At 48.4% G+C, this 17,154-nt stretch overlaps 1 protein-coding gene across 1 annotated transcript; it reads right to left on the reverse strand.

The window, feature by feature from the left end:
• Window positions 1–222: 222 nt before the first annotated feature.
• CTHRC1 (collagen triple helix repeat containing 1) lies at window positions 223–16,215 on the reverse strand. Its single transcript, XM_075549413.1, has 4 exons — window positions 16,034–16,215; window positions 8,721–8,942; window positions 5,278–5,494; window positions 223–483 (listed from the first exon to the last, which is right to left on the reverse strand). Exons 1-4 carry the CDS (start codon window positions 16,187–16,189, stop codon window positions 341–343), a joined length of 738 nt encoding a protein of 245 aa, XP_075405528.1. The 5' UTR covers window positions 16,190–16,215; the 3' UTR covers window positions 223–340.
• Between the last annotated feature and the right edge of the window lie 939 nt (window positions 16,216–17,154).

Genomic DNA, 17,154 nt, shown 5'->3' on the forward strand with positions numbered 1-17,154 from the left:
TAAAAAAGTTGGTAACTTCAGTATTTTTAACAATGCTGTCGTACCTTTGACATTTTAAAGCATGCCACACTAAGCAAATGGGTAAAACTGAAGCCACAATGACAACCCAAATTATAGATTCAGGGAATATGAAGAAAATATTCAAATCAACTAAAAAATTACAACCTTTCTAATAGAAACAAAATGAATAATACTAGGTTTTAAAACAGTGTGAAATCACACTTTGGTCTGTAAACATGTAGCACTTTATTTTTATTCAGATACACAATACTGATATAAAATGCAATTAAGAAAAACATTCAAAAGTATGGTAAAGCACGGTCGAGGTGAAACTTAAAGGTTACTTTGGTAGTTCTTCAATGATGATACGAGACACTGAATTCCATCCAGTAGAGGCATCTCCTTTTGGGTAATCTGCACAGGTACCAACCCAAATCGCAACATCCACCAGTCCAGCACCAATTCCTTCACAAAGCCCTTCCACTGCAAAGAACGGTGAAGCATACATCCCTTTAGCAAAAATCTAAGTTTTATTATTTTAGCAGACTTAATTCAATCTGCTTAATGCATGGCTAATCCCAAAACTTGATAAAGATCTAATAAAGATCAATTCTCTTTTATAGGTTGGTATATAAAGACATATCTATTCCATTCTAGGAGTTAAGCTTAACAACTTGCTTACAGATCTCAATCATAAAGAACAGCATTGATTCAATTAGAGATAACCTAAAAAATTTTAAAGGTAATTCATTTAATTAAACCAAAGGAAGCCTACACTTTAAAAAGACACAATTTTGATTTAATAATGCAAGTTATCTTTTAATAAAGTCCTTTTCAGTACTTATACTTGATGCTTTTAAAATAAAAGATGGTGTTTTGTAACATTAAAAGAAGTTCTAATGTAAGCATTCTACTAGTCCTGCAAGTTGGAAATAAAATTTTATACAGAACTTCCTCGCAGTTAAGCAAAACACAAAACAGAGACTTCCCTTCCTCTATATTTTAAGCTTTAACTCGCTGCCCTTTTCAATGTCTGCAGGACTTTCATATACTGACAAACAACTTGTATTCCACCATCCAAGGCGATTCCCATATGTTGCAAACAGATGTCTCCCTGTGGTCATTTTAACAGGCAAGTTTGGTGCCTTTTGGGGGGAAAAAGAAACTGTAGGTTTCCAGATTCTCGAAGGAGAAGACCTGACGTACAAGGAGCATACACACATGACTGAGGGCACTTTCTGTGTGGTAGGGGCTAGAGAGCCCCGGGGATGGAGGGCTGCAACGTCCTGCCTCCTCAGCTATTACATCAGGGAATCTAGGCTGCTCTCTCAGAACCCAGCATCCTGGCTCCAGTTCAGGTCATTGCCCAAATCTGGACCGCTAAGTGGTGGACGCATAATCTCATTTAATCTGGTATTCTCATACCAAGCCAAGTGGCAGCGTCATGAATTCCTCAAATCTGGATCTCTGTGACCCAGAAACCTATTCCCTCACCCGATGACACTCTGACTCAGGAAGTCACCTTGGGGCCAGCATCCGCTTTACAGGAAAGATGAACGGTCACGTCATAGTCTTTGGCAAGTGAAATTATGTGTGTTGAATGAATGATGTAGTACTGCGTTACTTTATTTTGGTGGTGGTATTGGGTAAGCACAGCACTGCTACCCATTAGGTAGGTGGTTCAAACCCACCAGCTGCTCTACAGGAGAACCAGGAGGCTAGCTGCTTCCACAGAGGTTTTCAGCATAAGCCCACAAACGTATTTGGCCTACTGCTGCCTTTTCAGGAAAAAATAATAATAGTAAGCACCCCTCAGCAATGAAAAGTTGCATGTTACAGCCCATAATCCAGGATAAAGTATAGGCCTCTTCTGTTGCAGGTCCCAGGATTGTTCCAGCACCCTCCTAAAGGGGCACTCTGACCCGCTTTGAGAAACACTGATTTACGGATCCGCAGAAACCCTATCTGGGATCAGTGAGTCAGAATCAGTTTGATAGCAGTGGGGTTTTTTGTTGTTGTTGTTGTTTTCTAAACGGGCTTGGAAACCCAAAGGGCAGTTCTGCTCTGTCCTATACGCTTCTTATGAGTCAAAATCAACACGATGACAGTCAGTTTGAGTTTTGGTTTGTAGTACCTACTGTAGTATTTTCCGGAGTAATAGTGCAGTATAAAACCAAGAACCCGCTGTCATTGAGGCTATGCTGAATCACAGCAGAAACTGCTCCATAGGGTTACCCAGACTGTCACCTTGTATGGCGACAGGCAGCCTCATCATTTTCCCGCAGAGTAGCCAGCAGGTTTGAACCACCACCTTGCAGTTAGCAGTTCAATGCTTAGCCAACTGTACCACCAGGAGCACTGGTGGTTCAGAGGTAGAACTCTTGCCTGTCATGAAGGGGACCCTGGTTTGATTCTTGAATGCAGTAGTGTGTTACACACCTAAAATATGAGGGGGCTTCAAGCAGCTCATTAAAAAGTCCATTATCTATGTATCCATTTTCCCCACCACCTATTTTGAAGGGCACCCCTTAGGTCGGATTGGGGTCCTTCACCTCTTCTCCTCGTGTCACAGGCGCTATCCAAGTGCTCATCAAACTGCACGGGTGTGCCCCAGGCGCTAAGTCAGGCTCTGATGCACGAACTATCAATTCACCCCTTCTTTTCCCCTCCAGGAAGAAAGAGTATGAATGTTCCGGATAAAATGATTATATTACACCCGTAATCTACTTTATATTATCACCTGCAATCTACCTTAACACAAAACTATTATTCATAAATTACTTATGACACTCCACCCAGCTGATCAGCGCCAATGGATTTCCACATCATGGGTGGGAAGGGTGACCCTGAATAATTGAGGACCTCTGTGACACAGTGTCTGCCTGAGGGCTTGCAGCTGAGCCAGCTACTGAGCACGCTTTAAAGATCATCTCACTGGAGGGAGGCTGCCGTCACCACCTGCCATGGAAACATATATCACTTCCTAATAAAATATTTTTAAAATTTTTATTTTATAGCGAGGCTTTCCTCATTCTAGACACTACTGCTCAGATGAAAGGCGTTGCTTCCTTTTTAGCACAAGTGTCTAAGGCAGGCGTGAAAAGGCTTTTAAATCTGATAACACAAATTAAAATGGAAAAGGCTTGGGAGACAAAAGAGCAGGGTTCTCCTCTCGCTTTGCTGCACGCTTTCCGGTCTCCTTCCTGGCTGTGGTTGTCTGTGGCTGTCGGGTGCCGTCTGGCGGCACATGGAGACCCCAAGTGATGGAGCAGAACTGTCCCATAGGGAGACCTAGGCTGTAGACGTTAAGCCAGCAGATCCCCTGTCTTTTCTCCCACAAGGCGACTGTAGGTTCCAACCCCACACCTCCCAGTTAGCAGCAGAACATGTGACAATTTCACCCACAAGACTCCTCCCTTCTGAACCAAACCCATTGCTGTGGAGTCAGTTCCCACTCACAACGACTCTGTGGGGCAGCATGGCACTGCCCCTCCCTTCTCCCCCCACCCCACCCCATCTCGGGAACAGGGTCTCCCTAGACTGTGATCTTCGGGGAAGCAGCTTGCCACGTCTTCCTCCCACAGATCCACCAGGGCTCCTGGCCCTGTTAAGACCTGTTACGTCCATGGGCTGTCTTCCCCTATAAATAGCCTCTCTAGATTGGCGAGGGTGCTGTGAGAGCTTGAGGGAAAACGTGAAAGGGGGATGGTTAATTTCTTGGGGGTCCAGGTGTGCTATACTGGCTTGTGAATGAGGCACCTGACCCGGATCCCTTGTAGGAGGCTGAGGGCTGAGCTGAGCTGGTTAGCAGTGGGGCGGAAGGTGGCTTTCCTTCTTCCTTCTGCTGTTTTTGGCACGAGCTTAGTAGGAAAACCCTTCAAGCAGGAAAAACGATGAGGATGGTGCTGGCTGTATCAGAGGGGATCTCCTCGGGGTGCCACCCCCACTGTAACCCAATAAATCAAAATGGCCTTCAGCCAAACATTGTCAGTGGAGAAGATGGATGATGTTAACAGGGGATCCCCACCCCCTTCTACTTTTAAGGATCCCTGGTGGCAACCATGGGGTAAGCATTGGGCTGCAAACGCCCAATGGTTGGCAGTTCAAACTCACCAGTGAAAGACAAGGCTGTCTGCTTCCGCCCATAGAGGTGGACATTCTTGGAAACCCTATGAAGCAGTTCGACTCCGTCCTCTTGGGTCACTACGAGTTGGGATTGACTCAAGAACAGTGGGCTGGGTTGGGTCTTCCTCTTTTTGGTAGTTTCTAAAATTTCTTTAAAGGGCCTGAGAATAGTTTCATAGAATGTATTCCTCTTGGCCCTGGTCATGAGCAGGGAAAGCAGTCATCTGACAACCCAAAGGCCAGTGGTTCAAACCCACCAGCTGCTCCACAGGAGAAGCTGTGGTCGGCTGCGCCTGTAAGGATATGCAGCCCGAGGCGCCCTGTGGCGCAGTCTCCGCTGTCCTGCAGGCTTGCTGTGAGGCAGAATCAATGAGACAGCAATCAGCTCGCTTGGTGCTTTGGGTCTCTCCTAGTGAGTAGAGGGAAAACACCCCACAAGGCAGGAATGGCAAAGAAATGTTCTCTCTGACAAATTCAGCAGAACTTTTCCACCCTTTTAAGGACAAGGCAGTGGCATCAGTCTTTTGACACATCTAAACCAGTGGTGTCAACCTTGGCTGAACACTAGCATAATCTGGAGCTACTCTGGAAGTCCCATTGCCGTGGAGGACGGGGAGGTCCCAGCATGGATCATGGTCAAGGTCCCCGCGATGAGCCCTGGTCACTGCATCAGAATCATCAGGGCATCTTTCTGCAGGTGTGGATGTGGGGTCCTTTCCCCAGAGATTGAGATTCCATCTGTCAGAGATGGGACACAGCATGCATAATGACATGCATCAAAGATGCCCAAGTAATTCTAAAGTGAAACCAGGGAGAATCATGTGCTGGGAACCCGACACAGCCTCCCATTTCGAGCAGTTTCCCAGAGTGGGCAGTCGCGCCCCTGCGGTGGGGCACCGGAATGGTCCAGGGGGCTGCAAAAGCAGATGTCTACACTTTATTCTGGGCTATGGGCCAGAGAACAAAAGGTTTTCATCGCCAGCGGGGCGCTGAGTGATTTTTTCCCCCTGAAAAGGGTGGCCGGCCAAGTACGTTTGGGAACCTACGCTTCAGACCATCTGGTTTTTGCAGGGTGGGGGCAGCTGGAGAGCAGCCCCGCAGAACTCATTGTGAGCCTCGGAAGCCCGGACAGAGTGTCGTCCTTCTACATACCGGAAGACGTGCGGTGAATATTAATTGTTGAATTCAGCTCCGGGCTTCCTTGGTCCAAGTAAATGATGGCTTCGATGGGAAGAGGTCCTGAGCATTCGGCTCCGTTGAATGTGAAGTACCAGCGCTGGCAGCACGCGTTTCTGCATTTGAGTCGAAGCGAGCCACTGAACAGCACCCTGAGAGCACTGTTGGAGCGCATCTTGGTGAAGGTACACTCCTGCCACAAACACAGAAAGCTGAGCGTTGCTGTCTGAGCTGAGGGGGACGGACTCTCCAATTGTACTGTGAGTTTATCCCCGCACACCCCCAACCACTCTTTCACAGCCTGCGGGGCATAAGCGCCTGCCTCCATTCTCCTCCTCTGGGGTTCATGGGCCAGCCGCAGCTCTCAGGAGCGGGCCTGTGCTGCAGGTGACTCGGATTGTATGAGGCACAGCTTGGAGGTGTGGTCTGGCCAGGCTTTTGCCTGGTTTTAGCTTTTTTACTGGGAGATAAGCCTTCTGTTTCCTGGTTCCTGAGCATGTTGGGACAATGCCTGCCTTGCAAGGAGGCCACGTTCATGTGAAGACCACACATTCAGGCACTCTGAATGGCAAACACGAGGTAAAGGCTCTAGAAAGCAATGAGGCAGGGTCCAGAGGGGCAGGTTTGACCCCCTAATCCTACCTCCCGAGTCCAGAGGTACCAATGTGTCCCATCCAATTTTATCCTAGAGTTCAGAGTAACCCACCTATGTAAGCAAATCTATACTTCATAGAAAACTCTCATTAATGCCCTGTGATTCAGCATGGCTTCCATTAATGAAAACACATAAGATCAGTAAATAATTCCAAGTGGAAAAGAACTGGGTCAAGACAGGGTCAAGATGCTCAATTTGGTCACAGAGAGGTGTCATGAAAGATGGGTAAGAGACTGATACAGGAACTCTGACTATCTGATGGTGGCTGGCTGCATCATTTTATTTTTTAATAAGTAAATCATTTTATTGGGGGCTCTTACAGCTCTTATAACAAGCCATACATCAATTGTATCAAGCACATTTGTACATCTGTTGCCTTCATTATTTTCAAAATATTTTCTTTCTGTTTGAGCCCTTGGTATCAGCTCTTCTTTTTTAGCCTCCCTCTCCCACTCTCCCTGGTAAGTTATAAATTATTATTATTTTCATATCTTACACCACCCCCTGTCTCCCTTCATCCATGTGATTGTTGTCCATCCCCCTGGGGAGGAGGGGTGAATTATGCATCATTGTAGTCAGTTCCCCATTTCTACCCCTTCTCCCTCCACCTTCCCCCTACCTTCATGGTATCACTACTCTCATTGTTGTTCCTGAGGGGTCTGTCCTGGATTCCATGTGTTGAGAACTCTTATCTGTATTGGGTGTTATGCTCCGGTCTAGCCGGATTTGTAAGGTAGAACCGGGGTTATGGTAATCGGGAGTGGGGGTGGGGCAGGAAGCATTAAAGAACAAGAGCAAAGTTGTGTGTTGCATCGGTGCTACGCTGCACCCTGGCTGGCTCTTTCTTTCCTTGTGACCCTTCTGGGAGGGAATGTCCAATTATCTACAGATGGGCTTTGGGTCTCCACTCAGACTTCCATCATTTGCATCTATATATTTGTTTGTTTGGGGTCTTCTGATGCCTACCATATATAATCGTGTATAAGCCGAGTTTTTCAGCACTTTTTTTTTTTTGTAGTTCGTTCAAGGATCGTTTGCTGGCCCTTAGGAGCGTTTTCCAGTCCAGTCTGTTGGGGCACCACGCCCTGGCCCCAAAGTCCACTTTCAGCATTCCCTGGGGACCTTGCCACTCCATTCCCTTGCTGTTCCGCTGCACTCCCCCAGTGCTTTGCCTCGGTGTGGCGGGATCAGGTCAGGTGCAATTCCCACACTGTGTCTCCGGTGCAGTCCCCTGTATCGCCCTTAGTCACTGAGGGGCATCATGTCTCACAGTGGGGCCAGCCATGTTGTTCTCTCTGTGGACTGGCTGCTCTACTCAGGAACATCATCCTCACGGCCTGGTGGGCCAGGCTGTGTTCCACTCTCTCCTCCTGCCCCTTCATCTGCTCCCATGTGCTCTGATCAGATATGTCCATCTCCCGGGGCTGCAGAGTCAATGTCATCCTTTGGAACAAATTCTTTTCGGGGGAGGGGCAGGAATCCACTTAATTTTGGGTGCTGGGGCCAGCCTCCCAGACCTCCCAACTGGTTCCCTACTCCACGCCGGGATATTGCATTCACACCTTGCGGCACTGGGTTGAAGTCTGGTCTCAGAACATTTTTAATGCAGTTTTTGTGGTAAAATTAGATGCCTTGCCTGATATTTGGGTCTGCTTACACTCGGGTACATACGGTAATACCTTATCCCATTGACACTTTGTGATCACACAGGCTGGTGTGCTTCTTCCATGTGGGCTTTGTTACTTCTCTGCTAGATTCCCACTTGTTCAGTTTCAAGCCTTTAAGACCCCAGCCGATATATCGTTTGATAGTCAGGCACCATCAGCTTTCTTCACCACATTTGCTTATGCACCCATTTTGCCTTCAGTGATCGTGTCTGGAAGGTGAGCATCACAGAATACTAGGTTATTAGAACAAAATGTTATTGCATTGAGAGAGGACTTGAGTAGAGACCCAATGCCTGTCTGCTACCTTAAAGTAGGCAGCATTCTTAGTCCCACTGAGGACTTCTCTCAGTTTGACCAAAACAATTAGACATCAGCATCGTCTGAGCAGTATGTGTGTTTACCTACTGATTTAATTCAAAATATTTCCTAAGCCCCCAGTGATGTCTGAGATGCTGCAGGTACAACAATGAATAGAGTCAATTTTGACCCCTAGCAATCCTACAGGATAGGGTAGAACAGCCCCTGTGAGTTTCTGAGAGTCTAACTCTTTATGAGAGTTCAAAACCTTACCACCACCACCACCACCACCCCCATACCCCAGTAGTATGCTGGTGATTTCAAACTGCTGACCTTGCGGTTCAAAGTCCAACAGGTAACCCACTTAGTCTTTGTTTATATGGTAAAATCATAAGGTTTGGGTTTCCCTCTCATTGGTCTTGGCATACTCTCCTGACAAGTGCCGGCCGCGGACCCAGATCAGCAGTTCAAAAGAACCAGTCACTGTAGGAAAAGGATGGGTTTTCTGCTCTCATAGAGAGTTCAATTCTCAGCTCAACTCATTGCCATCAAGTCAATGGAAACCCACAGGGGCAGCTCTAGCTTGGCCTGCAAGGGTTGCCTTGCTAGCAGTGAGGGAGTGTAACTTTCAGTTACTAGTCACATTTTACCTAACCTTTATATCATTTTTAAGTCTTTGGGTTAAAAACACACACAAAACCCACAGTCACAATAAAATCCCACCTAAAAGTAAAGTGTCAGATATGAAAACCCAACGTTTGTTCCAACTTTACAAACAAAATACATTAGATTTTACTTACTGCGATTTTCCCGAGATCTATGCCGTAATTCAGGGAACTCCATGAACACTGCTTGTAGTTGGGCGTCCAGGACTCCTCAAACGTTTCCCGAAGGCATTCCCCCTTTTCCCCTTTGAATCCATCCCGACCTGGGATTCCTGGGGTGCCAGGAATGCCGTTGGCCCCAGGGTTCCCATCTCGACCAGGGACCCCTGCAGGCCCTTGTAAGCACATTCCATTGTACTGCAGGGAGAAAGCATTAGAGTAAGATTTCCATTAGTGTAAGAATACAATTAGAAATGCATTTATTCCCACCTCTTGGGGCTAAGCATCCTCCATTACGCTTGTCTATGTGAGTCTATGAGCTATTGACTGTTCATGTAAAAACTATTAAAATATTATGAGTTTCTTGCCTATATACTTTTTTATTACACCAATTTAACACACACGCATTAAAAAAAAAATCAAACGAGTTGCTACTGAATCAAATTCGACTCCTAGTGGCCCCATAGGACAATGTTGAACTGACCACCACCCCCACTGGCCTCGCCCGGGGAACTCCGGACAGTAGAGGTGGGTAGACCAGCAGCCGCCGAGAAGGGATCTTGTCATTCTCTTCGTAGCCGCTAGGGGAACCACCGGGAGTCCCGTTCGAGCGACCCTTAGGCCATAGGGATTCCAAGTCATGATCTTTATAGAAGCCGATGGCCACACCTTTTCCCGGCAGAGCAGCTAAGCCCGTTCCGCTAGCAGCGCTTTAACCACTTCGCCACCAGGGCTCCACACCATTAAAATATGAGGGCACAATGTTCCCCTTGCTTGGCTCTTTTTTATTGCAACGTGTCATTTTAAAACAACGGCGGTTCCACACTGAATAGAATTTGATGTTCCGCATTTTACACCTACTGCTGGAGTTTATCAAGAGACTTGGCTCTCATCGTTAGGTAGGTCTTGTGTTATGAATTATCTGTTAAAGATCAATTCCTAAGACTAGAATGCTGAAATCGCAGTGGTCAATATTTATCCTACCCTGTACATTAGACACACGTCGTAGTCGCGAGGTGCTCTTGGGGCGACTGTGACTCAAAGTGTAACCGTGAAACTGTTGGTCTTCCTCCCTCGGAACCAGCGGTGGAGTTCAAACTACCAACTTTTCCACTGCGCCCACAGGCTCCTGTGCCTACACATGTCCCTGCAGACCCTCTGAAGAAATGGTGTGGAGGCCACGTCTGAGCTCCCTCGGCTTCACCTCAGCCGAAACACCACCTGCCACCAACTGCCCCCTCACTCTGCCAATACCCTGTTCTGATGGCAACCCTCTTGGTTTAATAATTTGTTGCCATGGCCACACAGAACTCAGAGACAATACTCATGATTATAAAGGTTTATTATAAGGAAAGTCAACAGGTTACAAAATGGTAAGAGTACAATCTCTCTTTGGTCCTCCATCTGCCTGGTGGTCCTTTGGCCTCCATCCCATTCCGGCAAGTGTTACAAAGGACATCCAGTGCTGGTAAATATCCCAAAGGGCGTCTCACTTCTGCTCAGAGGCTCTCGACTTGCCGCATTCTGGGGGGACTGGGAGCCCACCACTCTGTCTCATGGTCTTGGTGCTGCAGCCTCTGGTGTCTTTGTGGCCTCCACCACTTCAGGTGGGGATTTTGCATGTGGTGGTGCTTCCTTCTTGATGGCTGTGGGATTCCTCTGTTCGTAGATGGCTCATTCTGTACCCAGGGGGATGGCAAAACTAACCAATCCCCGAGCTAGAGTCTTCCATACTTTATTTGCATGTTTCCAGGCCGCCCTTTGGTGGGAGTAACAAAACTATGGATATAGTGATTTACTTTCAAACCAAGTAATTTACTTTCCCACAACCTCACTATTTTTATCCGGAGGACATGTCACCAGGGAAGCACTCCTGGTCTCTAATCCCACCCCTCCTCCTTGAGGAGTAAGTGACCTGGTGGTAGGTGACTATTGGTTCTCAATAGGAGGGCAGACATCTATGAAAAGTTTTTAAGTACCAAAAAAAATTAAGTCTTAGGTGCTAGAATTCTGTTTTCTTTGCTTGGGTGTGGTATTGTGTAGTGGTTGAAAGCTACTGAAGCTACTCTGGACTTAAATCCTGGTTCTGTCACTTTTGAGATAAGTATCAAGGAATAAATTGAGGTTCCCCCCAAGAATATGTGTTAACTTAGCTAGGCAATGATTTTCAGGGTGTGGCAGTTATGTAATGATGTAATCATCCTCACGATGTGATGTGATTATCCTCCATTTGTGATTTTTGTAAATCCTGACATTTAAGGAATCCTGGTGGTGCTATAAGTATTGGGCTGCTAGCCACAAGGTTGGTGCTTCAAACCCACCAGCTACTCCTTGGGAGAAAGATGAGGCTACCTGCTCCCCTAAAGATTTATAGTCTCGAAACCTTATATCAAGGTTGCTATGAGTTGAACTTGACAGATGGCAGTGGGTTTGGTTTGGTTTAGTTTTGGTTATATATTAATAAAGTAGGATTATCTTATGCTAATAAGGACTGGCTGATTTTTATGTTAATGAGGCTAGTTTAAGGTGGGATACAACAGCTTTACTCAGGCAGGGGAACTTCCCCAGGGTTGTAGTAGAATCACCTTTTATTTTATTTTAAAAGGGAGCGAGAAGCAAGCAGGGAGAGGTATCTACTATTACCCAGAAAGAGCCAGGAGCGGGGGGGTCTTTTGGACCTGGGCTTCCTATGCTCAGAACCAGGGAAGATTGATAACAAGATGCAGGGAAATCAGGAAGGGACACCAGGCCCACAGATGCTGAGAAGAGACAAGGACGTACCCCTAGAGCTGACAAAGAGAGAACGCCATCCCCAAGAGCTTGCGCCCTCCATTTGGGCGGCAAGCTGGGACAAGTTTCTCTCACAGAGAGCTGTGGTTATGCCGTCTGGTGGTGGCATTTCTGTCATGGCCCCACTAGACAAGCAAGACAGCCAGCGACTCAAACTGCCAGTGCCTCAGCTCTCCTAGCTACAAAATGGGGATAATACAGGAACTGAACTCTGGGGCTTGTTATGTGATCTCAGTGTAATAATAAATAAAATGCGCTTAGCACATGATGAACCCCACATATGCGAGCTATTCTTATTCTCATTCCTTCAGGATCAGTGAGAGCCGGTAATCCTGGGCATGTGTGTCCACCCTCTTGTCGGACTTGACCTAGGGGCACAACGGTTAAGCCCTGGGATGCTAACAGACAGGTCCGAGATTCAAACCCACTCAGCACCACTGGCGATCCGCTTCTGTAAAGATTAAAGACTCAGAAACAAAAGGCACTGCCATGGAGCTGATGCTGACTCAGGGCAGGGCAGGGCAGGACTGTCCCTGTGAGTTTCCGAGACTGTGACTGCTAACGGGAGTCGAAAGCCAGTGTTTCTCCCTTGGAGCGGCTGGTGGTTCCCAACTTCCGACCTTGAAGTGAGCAGCCCAATTTGTAATCCCTGCGCCACCAGGGCTCTTCCTGTAAAGATTACGGCAGCTTTACTCTGTCACAGAGCACTGTAGGTCGGAACTGACTCGTTGGCACAAACAAGACTTGGGACAGAGAGCTTTAACAGACGTGCTGCTTACGCACACAGGTCACATATCCCAATGCCATTTACTCAGTGATAAAGGTGGCATTTCGGTCGCTACCTGCCCTATTCTCATGTCAGAATCAACTTGACAGCGAGAAGCCTTAGTAGGATCAGTTGGAAAATTCTTCATGTATCAGACTTCACCCTCCAACACAATCCAATTCTGTGCTTTATTTTAACCACTGACTTGTGTGTAGATTGTTCAATACCATCATTCTGCACAAATATATTGTCCAATGAGAGCAAAGAATAAAATTCTTCATTTATTAAAATTATTTAAAGCTGATTGTGGTGGTTTCATAATCTGTTGTCAACTTGTGGAGTCTAGCTTGTCAATCAGGTCATAGCTTGTTGACCTTATTTGGAAGCTCTAAGGAGATAATTAGCTCCCTGCAGGTGGGACACACACTGGTTCCCTGCAAGACATTCCTGTTGACAGGTCACATGGAGCTATGCTGATGGCAGCCAGAGCCTAGGAGCTGGAGGAGCCATGTGGAGACCCACACCAGTGCTAAGATGCTGCCGCCACCACTGGATCCACAAGACTGTGATCTTCCCGCACTCGGCGTTACAGACTGGCCCTGGACATATGAGCTAATATCAGACTTATGGACTTGATCTGGACTGGGATGTTTTCTTAATGTACAATTACTCTTTATATAAAGCTCTTTTCTATACACATATGAGTGTCTATGAATTTGTTTCTCTAGTCTACTCAGACTAACACACTAATCTTTTGGCTTCACTCTCTGGGATAGGAAGTAGTCAAATAATAAAATCCAATAACGAGCAAGGCTAGAAAGGGTTATCAGGTATCTAAACTAATGTCAGCCACCCAAGTTTCTTCTCACATCACCAGTTTGATCTTTGTTTGGATCATTTTCATGGCCATTGTCATGTCCTCATTTGTCATGTGAAAAGGACACTATGATTGGCTATAAATGAGCAGTTCTCAACCTGTGGGTTGCAACCCCTTGGGGATTGAACGACCCTTTCATAGGGGTCGCCAAATTCATCACAGTAGCAAAATGGCAGTGATGAAGTAGCGACGAAAATAATTTTATGGTTGGGCGGTCACCACAACATGAGGAACTGTATTAAAAGGTCATGGCATTAGAAAGGTTGAGAACCACTGCTATAAATAGTAATAAGAAAAATAGTAAGAAAAGTATTTAATATTTGTAAAAATATATGAAGGCATGTCAAAGTAAACAACAACATTCCAAGAGTCTAGCTTTATTTTAGATGAACTTTCATTGCAGTGATTTCATGCGCTTTTCATTAGCTCTACGCAATGTGTGCGCACCCTCATAGGTAACAAGGGGGAGAGAGAAACAAAGTTTCTTCTGGATTTTTTTTCCTTTTTATGATTCCCATTGAGTAAGAGGCTACACAAACTTAATTTGATTTTCCTATATACCAGTGGTTCTCAACCAGAGACCATTTGACCCTTAACCCCACCCCAGGGCATGTGGCAATGTCTGGAGATACTGCCGTAGTCCCAAGTGGGAAGGAATGGCACCTTGTGAGGAGACGCCCAGGATGATGCTGTGTGCCACACAGAGGACCCTCTGCCACAAAGAGGTTTTCTGGCCCAAAGTGTCGACCCAGATTTAGAAACACTGAATTTTTCATTTATTCTCTCATCCAAAAAGTGCATTTCGAGCACTAAGCAATTTTATCTGGTTCGATTCTGTCTTCTTCCATGTCTAAATGTTAACCCAGCACATGCCAGTGGGTTTCGATAAATGTCTGTAAAACCGACAAACACTGAAGTTCCTATCCCCCAGTTGATACTCTGCAGTGTTCTTCCCCCTGGCCGCCAGGGGGCAGAGCTTGCTGAAAGCATGAAAGGGCCACTTTGAAGGATCTGTACAAAGAAGTTGTTTGACAGGATCTGCTGAAACTTTTTTTAATGACCATGTGAGCTTTTCCTTTCAGCAAAACCAAATCCAATCTACAGGCTGTACCTGCGCCTAGCTGCACAGTCTGGTTTTCCAAGTGAGGCGCGAACTGTGGGAAGCTACAGTACTGGAAATCCTTGAAGGGGCAGAAAAGAAGGGCTAGCCTTAGGAGAAGAGAGGCTATTGATGTCTCCTAACTGTAGACCCATAATCGTGCAAGTCACACACAATCCACACTGATTTCTTAAAACTTCAGACATTTAAAATAGATCTACAGCCTTGCCTACAGAGTCGTCTTTCGTGAAGGCAAACGACACAGCATATCACCCAAAAGTGCTTAGTGAACTAGGAAAGTTTCCAGCGCTTTTGAATCCAGTATTGAACAAGCTGCCAGGGACTTTGGTTTATTAGTTCAGCTTAGAATGGCTTCTGGGTGAATTTGACACTTAAAAAAAATTTTTTTAATGCCCCCATGTCTTATCTATGCTAAGGAGTCTTCATGGCAAAGCGGTTACCGGTTGCGCTGCTAACTGTGAGGTCAGTAGTTGGAAACCACGAGGTGCTCCGCAGCAGAAAGAGGAGGTTGTGTACTCTGGTAGAGTTAGAGTTGCAGAACCTCACGGGACAGACCTCCCCTTTCCTAAAGGGTTGCTATGAAATAGCAGTGAGGGTTGGTTGGTTTATTTTTCATCTTATTGATGGAAGGCCTGTAACCCACATTTGTTTGCCAGTGACGCTGGTCAAAGGGCTGTTTTGTGTCTAGGAATATGGGAGTTAGGAAAAGATGGCTTTCCCAGGTCTCTGCCCTCCAATGGTTCTGTAGACTTTTAAAGGACAAGAGCTAGAAGCAAGCAGATCTTTTCGCGGCTTATACTCCACTGCCATTGAATAGATGGCAACTCAGTGTCCCCGTGCGGCAGAGCAAAGCATTTCTGAGGGTTTCGGAGACTGGGAATCTTTTTTTTTTTTTTTTTTTTGATTGGGAATCTTTCCAGGAGCAAGCAGTGTCGTGGTTCTGCCTCAGAGAGGCTGGTGGGTTTGAACCACCCAACATTCCGCCCACACTGCCACCGAGGCTCAAAGAGCAACCACCCCGACAGCACTGGGGCTAATCCTTCCCGAAACTTCCTTCTCCCTAAACTAGACTTGGATGTCACTACCTTGTGGTCACAGGGTCACCGTGTCGCAGGACCCATTCTCTGGACTAAACAGAACAAATGACATGGGTCATTGGAGGGTTAACGTGGGACCCTTCATTTCTCCTGGCAGCTTGCAACCCTGTGAGCCATTCCCGGCCCAGCTGCGGTCGGTTAAGGGCTAAGGAAATTGCGGCCCTGGGAGGATGACCCATCGTGACTCATCGTCGTCAAGTTACAAAGGGTTGGGCAGAGGCTTGCAAGGTTCTTCCCCCACCTCCTGCGGTGCCATGGGGCCACCGCCCCAACAAAGGACACGTAGCCAGACCCCAGCCCAAGAGAGCAAAAGGTCCCAGGCAGCTAGCTCCCAGGGCAGGGTTCAAACCTACCCACGGTGCCCCCATTCTGCTCCCATCCCAGCCCCAACTCTCTCCACCATCCCTGGGCGGTAGGGATGATTCGGCAACTGATGGGGCATCCCACGGGACCCCCGCCCCATCTCTGCTCAGGGGCCACGCCTCTCTCCGTTCCAGGACCCCACGACACATGCAGCCCGGGGTGGGGTGTCCTTCTTCCCACGGAGACGCAGACAAAGCGGAGCACCAGGCAGGTCGCACACGGATGGCACCCCCACACGACCCTGGACGGGCGCCCCCGACCCCGGGCCGCACTCACCACGTCCACCACCTCCCTCTGCCGGAGCAGCGCCTTCTGCTTCGCCCTGGGGAGCTCGGAGCCGCCCGACGGCGCGGGCAGCGGCAGCAGCAGCAGCAGCAGCAGGAGGCCGAGCGGCCAAGGCGTGGAGGCGGCGGCGGGGCGCGGGGGGCGCATGGCGGGCGGGCGGGCGGCGCGGCAGAGCGCGCACTGGAGGCGGCGGCGGTGGAGGCGCCGGGACGTGGCCCAGCCAAGCTGCAGCGCACCGCGGGCCGCGCCCCCCGCCCTCGGCCCCCCACCTTCCCGCCTGCCATAGGCCGGAGCCCCCACTCCGAGCCCCGCGCGGGGCGGGCCGACGGCCGGGCCCGCCCCTCCGCCGCCGCCACGCCACCCTCCCGGACCCTCGGGGGCCGGGCAGACAGGGGCGCGCACGTGGTCCGGGAGCCCCTGGAGTAAGCAAGGCCTAGGGTGGCGAGAGGACCCCCGGAGTGACCTTTTGGAGGCGCCTGGGCCCAGGAGGCGGCTTGAAGGGGTGACCAACCCCTTTTGGGGGATGGAAAGGTGACTTTCAGAGGGGGTGGGGAGTTGGGACATTCAGGTTCTCCAAAGGATCTGGGACCCCAATGGTTACAGATGGTTCTTGTAATAGTAGGGGTTGTCTTGGTGGCTGCGGTCTGCAGGTCCGCAGTTCGAAGTCCCCAGCGGCTCCGCGGAGAAAGCCCAGCTTTCTACTCCCGTAGGCAGTGACAGTCTCAGAAACCCACAGGGGGTGCCCATGGCAGTGAGTTCGGTTTTGGTTTGGTTTTGATCCTAATCATAAGTGCTGATACTAAGTTCTGAGAGCCACGCTGGCGGCCTCCTGCCATCCTGTGCAGATGTCCCCTGGGCTTGACCCTCCGCAGACCACTGATGAGGAAACAGGAGGGGAGGTTCACCTCCAGCTCTTCTTTAGAGCAATTCAGGCCTCACCTGGACTGGAGGCAGCATCCTGCCAACCTTGGCTTCCTGGTGCTCCGGAATTTGAACGATACGGATGTAAGCGGAGGCGGAGAGGTGGCTGGAGTAAGAGGCTGGCGGGCTGGCCCCACTGGAACGCGAGCCCTTCCAGACTGGGGCTCCCCAGACATGGCCTCCTTTGTTCA

The sequence above is a fragment of the Tenrec ecaudatus genome, chromosome 5, assembly GCF_050624435.1.
Source record: "Tenrec ecaudatus isolate mTenEca1 chromosome 5, mTenEca1.hap1, whole genome shotgun sequence".
Taxonomy (NCBI): Eukaryota; Metazoa; Chordata; class Mammalia; order Afrosoricida; family Tenrecidae; genus Tenrec; species Tenrec ecaudatus.

Coding starts and splice junctions, on each gene's coding strand:
- CTHRC1 (XM_075549413.1), bottom strand. CDS start 16,189: ATGCGCCCCCCGCGCCCCGCCGCCGCCTCCACGCCTTGGCCGCTCGGC. Junction 5,495..8,720: donor TAGATCTCGGGAAAATCGCA/GTAAGTAAAATC, acceptor TGTTTGTGGCAG/GAGTGTACCTTCACCAAGAT. Junction 484..5,277: donor TATTCACCGCACGTCTTCCG/GTATGTAGAAGG, acceptor CGTTCTTTGCAG/TGGAAGGGCTTTGTGAAGGA.